The sequence below is a fragment of the Limulus polyphemus genome, unplaced genomic scaffold (assembly GCF_000517525.1).
Source record: "Limulus polyphemus unplaced genomic scaffold, Limulus_polyphemus-2.1.2 Scaffold5982, whole genome shotgun sequence".
NCBI lineage: Eukaryota > Metazoa > Arthropoda > Merostomata > Xiphosura > Limulidae > Limulus > Limulus polyphemus.
Window position 1 is genome coordinate 42954 of NW_013671592.1, and position 5786 is coordinate 48739.

A 5786-nucleotide genomic window follows, 5' to 3' on the forward strand; every position below is an offset into this window, starting at 1 on the left:
CAATATAAATTGTCTAAATTATAATGCTAACATTACACTTAAAATGAAACATTCGTGTATATCTAACAATAAGCACCTCTTCAAGAGAATATTTACAATATTTTTCATACTATATACAAAGACTGTTTTCAGTTCATGCACAAAGTCTACTCCTACAGTCTGCATTAATACTTGCAATCCCCTTGATGGTTTCATTGTGGAATTGGTAGTTCTGGAAACACATTTTACCTCATGATCCTTGCACCTCTATATGTATGCAAGGGGCTAATAATCTGTCTGTATGATGAACTACTTCTCATAGAGGTAGTTCTGAAATTTCTGGAAGGCAAATATAGCTAGACAGCTTTTTACTGACATACATTATGGGAAACAGTTTGTCTTCATGTTCTTGCAGAACTACTGCTCCAATTCCAACTTCTGATGCATCGACCTCAACAATGAATGGTTTGTTGAAGTCTGGCATTCTTAGGATTGGCAAACTTCCTAACATGTTCTTCATCTTCTGGAATTTCATCTGCTGTGGTTGTTCCCACTTCATCTTGTTAGGTTGACCTTTCTAGGTCAGGTCAGTCAGTAGTGCAGTGACTTCAGCATAGTTTTGGATGAACTTCCTATAGTATCCTGCAAACCCCAGGAAGGACCTGACTTGTTGCTTAGTTGTTGGAGCTGGTGCATCTCGTATGCAAGTTAGCTTCGCCTCTCCTATGGCTATCTGTCAGTTGCCCTCCTTGTGTCCAACACAGAGTAGCTGATATAGCACCTAGATGGTATGATGGTCAAGACCTGCTCTCTCTTGCCTCAACAGCTCTCCGAGTTTCTTCAGGTGGTCTTCCTTTCTGGATGTGTGGGTCTAAAGGTTGTCCACATAATTCTCAATGTTGGTGGTTTTGTGCAACATCTTCCTCATCATGAGGTTGAATGTTACTGCTGAGTTGACTAACCCAGTTGGCATCCTCTTAAACTGGTATTATTTTTCTGATGTTCTAAAGGCTGTCTTTCTTTATATCCTATCTCCATCGAGATCTACCAATAACCTTTACTGTGGTCGATCTCAGAAAAGAAATTGGCCTCATTTAGTTTCACCATGATAGCCTTTAGGTTACCCGTAGGTTCAGAAATGAATTTCATCAGGAGGTTAAGCTTCTGAAAATCTGTGCAGAAGCTGTTAGAGCTGTCCTTCTTCTTCACAATTACAACTGGTGAACAGTAGGCTGAATTCAAAGGCTCAATGATTCCAGCTTCTAACATTGTCTTGACTTCTTGCATGATCAGGTCTTTCATCACATAGAGCATATGATATAGCCTCACCTTGACTGGATCCCTGGTCGTGGTCTTGATCTGGTGTTGCACAAGGTCTGTCTTGCCTGCTCTATCTGTGAAGACATCTGTTTATTGACATAGTAGACCTTGTAACTCTTTTTTTTTTTTCTGTGGTTGTTCCCACTTCACCTTGTTGTGTTGGCCTTTCTTGGTCAGGTCAGTCAGTAGTGCAGTGAATTCAGCAGAGTTTAGGATGAACTTCCTATAGTATCCCGCTAACCCCAGGAAGGATCTGACATGCTGCTTAGTCATTGGAACTGGTGCACCTTCCACACTTATCTGGCAGTCACCCACTTTGTGTCCAACAAAGTCCATCACAGAATATCCAATGTAGCACTTAGATGATCTGATGGTCAGACCTACTGCCCTCACTCACCAGAACAGATCCTTGAGTTTCTTCAGGTGGTCTTCTCATCTGACTGTGTGTGTCAGAATGTCATCCACATAGTGCACAATGTTGGTGGTTTTGTGCAACATCTTCCTCATCATGAGGTGAATGTTGCTGCTGAGTTGGCATCCTCTTGAACTAGTAGCATCCATTAAGTGTCACAAAGGCTGTCTTCTCTTTGGACACTATCTCCGTTGGGATCTGCCAATAACTTTTTCTGAGGTCGACCTTAGAAGAGAACTTGGCCCCATCTATTTTCACTGTGATGGCCTCTGGGTTTCCCATAGGTTTGGAGTCTAATTTTGTCATGAGGTTCATCTTCTGGAAATCTATGCAGAAGAGTTTGAGACAACCCTCTTCTTCACGATTACCTCCAGTGAACAGTAGACTGAATTCGAAGGCTCAATGATTCCAGTTTCTAACATTACTTCAACTTCTTGCTTGATCATGTTTCTCATTGCATAGGGCATCTGGTAAGACTTCACTTTGACTGAGTTCTTGGTCATGGTCTCAATCTTGTGTTACACAAGGTCTGTCTTACCTGGTCTATCTGTGAAGACAGCTGCATACTGGCATGGTAGATCTTGTAGCTCTTTCTTCTGCTTGTCAATCATTTCTTCACTGATGCCTTTGTGCATCTCATTTCTGCCCAGTGGTCTTAGTTCTTCATCTTTTATGACAAAATCAATATCTTTGATGTGAGTTTGCTGTTTTCTGTGGGTATCAGAACTAAGATCTTCTATCCGACCCTGAAACATCGATCCTTGGACTTCTTGTCATAGAAGTGCTTCTGCCTGCCTTGGGCTGCATACAGACTTTTTCAAGTGAGTTGAAAGGTCTCCTCCGATTGGTTTCTGAGGCCTAACACATAATGGTATGTGTTCCTCACTTATGACTCTTCTCCTGTCCACAGTTCTCTGAATATCTGCATTGGGCCTCGTACTGTTCTTCCGTACAGTAACTCCAAGGGTGAAAATCCTGTACTCGCTTTTGGGACTTCTTGGTAAGCAACTACCACCTGGAGGTACCTGATCTACTCACGTGATCTCTCTTGGCACATCTTCTTCAGCATGCTCTTTAAGACCCCATTGACTCTCTCACAAAGTCCATTACATCTGGGTTTGTATTGGGTGGTAAAGAGCTGCCAGGTGCTGATGGGTCTGCACACCTCTTGCATCAATATTGAGGTAAACTGGGTCTCTCTGTCACTCAAGACTTCTTTTGGAAAGCCTGCTCTGAAGAACACTTTCAGGAGGGCTTCTCTCTCTCTGTCTCAACATGTACCGGTTGCCCTTGACAGATACAGGTGTAATAGTCCAATCAAGTCCACAGCTACTCTGCTGAATGGCTATCCTATATGAGGAATTTCACCCATTGGCACCTAGGCTACATTCCCTCTAGGTACTGTCCTTTGGCAGATGTCACATGTCCTGCAGAATCTGGTAACATCTCTGATGACCCCTGGCCAATGGAAGTTGCTGGTGATCATGTCTGCTGTCTTGTTTACTCCTAGGTGTCCATCCACAATTGACTTGTGAGTCAACTTCATCACTTGAGTTCAGTATTCTGTTGGTACTATGATATGTTTAACTTCCCCAGTAGAATTACCTTGATAGGTCTGGTACACCACTCCCTTCTAGTCCTCTGTTCTGTAAGTCCCTTTTCTTTTGGCCTTGTGCTCAACTTTCTCCCAGGCATTGTCCCAGAGTTTCTGCAGTGAATGGTATTTCTTCTGTGCTTCCTTCAATTCCCATAGACCTACAATCGTAATGTCACTTTTTGAAATTTGAAGGGGCTTGATGTCTTGCTTTCTTTTATATTCTTGAGTTCTTCTGATCATTGCAGATGCCTCATCAGTGTTCTTTATGTCTGGTTCTTCCAAACTTCTACTGCCAGGTATATTGTTGATTACCAAGTCATTAATGGGTGCCTTCATATACATGGCCTCAAGATCTCCCATGTAGTATGGAGTATCCACCTTTATTCTTGCTGTGGAAAACTTTCTCACTGTCCCATCAATCAGCACATTTAAATGTACTTTGCCCATTGTCTGGTCATCAGATACTAGACTGATTCTGACTGCTGCACCCAATGTCTCATAGGACTTTCACTTTCTTGCCCCCAACATAGCCTTCACCTACCGGCATGTTGTGGTTGATCCATTTGCTAACTTGAGCTGACTATCAATGATGTACTGTTTATTCATGGTAATAGCACCTCCTTGTTGTGAATCTAACGAGTTGTCTTGATTCTATTTCTTCTAGCAGCAGCATTCATACGAAGAATTAAATTGTGGCAGAATTCTACAAATTCTTCAAATACCTGTAGAATGATAGGTTTCTTTTTTGTGAGTGTAAAACATTTAAATACACCATTTAAATTATTTCATCTTTACTCTTTTGTTACAATACAGTCTGTGATAATTTCACTTTATAAATCACCACTATACACTTTTTATGCAGACTAGATCTATCTATCTATCTATAGCCTAACAGAGGTCTCAAGCGTTCTGCACATTACAAGATATTGTGATGCAATAAACTCAATCAAAACAATGAGAAAAACTTGGAAGGTTCTATTAACATGATGCAATAATACAACAAGTGCCAATTCACAACAGTTGAAGTACATAGGGTATGATTTGTACACAGCTATGTAAACAAACCTGCAATAAACTATGTCTGCTAAAAATAACTAAATTTAACACTTGAGCTATACTTAAACCACTTAAATCATAATACTCACATTAAACTTAAACAGTTGTGTATATGTAATAGTTATGGTTTTTAGTTTAAATCTAGCTATTTATTTGGAACAGGTGAAAATAAGTTTAATCCATCAATATGATGTTATGTAGAGGAATGTGTAACATAAATTTTTAATTTAATTTTGATTATTTCTGGTAGTGTTAATCACACATAATGTTATAGCAATGTTCCTGAGAAACACATGAGTTTTAAAGTAAGGCTATAATATAAATAAAATAAACTTTTACATCCCCATAAGAAGATAAAATACTTCAATTAGCAAGGTCCATTTCCAATCTTCAAGTGTTATATATATCCTTTTATTTGTTGGTACTGTGAATGTATTTGGGAGGAGAAAAGAAGCACTTCACTTAAACAGTATGCATGTCTGTATGAAATAAGGAAAATACTTTTTGGACTGAAGTGTTAAATTTTGTGCCACACTTGGCTATATCACATAGGAAAATGAGAAAATATTGGAACAGCTGAAAGTTGTAAGAACTCAGCAGATGGGACCTTTATCAGCAGCCTCCATGGAAAATGGTGCATATCAGCGTGGATACCATCATGTTCTCAGGTAATTATTTTAAATTTCATTTACATGAAAAATATATATATCACTCTGGATACTATCATTCTTTTGGGTAATTGTTTTCATTTCTACTTACAAGAAGAATTGTATGTATCAGTGTGGATACCACCACATTCTCAGGTAATTGTTTTTATCAACTTACAAGGAGAGTGATGTATAATATGCTTACAGAATTAAGAAATAACGGTTTAAATGAAAGTAACTAAAAAATGAAGTAATAAAAAATAATGGGTACACAATAAACTGAAGAAACAACAATAAAAAAAGTTCTGAGGTAATTTTTTTTTCATGTCTAGTTACATGGAGAATGTCACACATCATTGTGGATATCTTGAAATAATTGTTTTCATTTGTAGTTACATGGAGAATGGTAGATATCATTGTGGATATCTTCAAGTAATATATTTCATTTGTAATTACATGGAGAATGGTAGATATCATTGTGGATATCTTGAAATAATTGTTTTCATTTGTAGTTACATGGAGAATGGTAGATATCATTGTGGATATCTTCAAGTAATATATTTCATTTGTAATTACATGGAGAATGGTAGATATCATTGTGAATATCTTGAAATAATTGTTTTCATTTGTAGTTACATGGAGAATGGTAGATATCATTGTGGATATCTTGAAATAATTGTTTCCATTTGTAGTTACATGGAGAATGGTAGATATCATTGTGGATATCTTGAAATAATTGTTTCCATTTGTAGTTACATGGAGAATGGTAGATATC

The 5786-nt window shown here is 38.3% G+C and overlaps 1 protein-coding gene across 1 annotated transcript in view; it reads left to right on the plus strand.

The window, feature by feature from the left end:
• The window catches only part of LOC106473218 (serine/threonine-protein kinase ATR-like), a gene marked incomplete at both ends in the record, with an annotated part of 44227 nt that extends 39195 nt beyond the window's left edge, over nt 1-5032 (plus strand). The window contains one exon of the mRNA XM_022401697.1: nt 4917-5032. Coding sequence (XP_022257405.1) covers nt 4917-5032 — 116 coding nt within the window. The remainder of the gene's footprint in view (nt 1-4916) is intronic.
• Nucleotides 5033-5786: the final 754 nt, after the last annotated feature.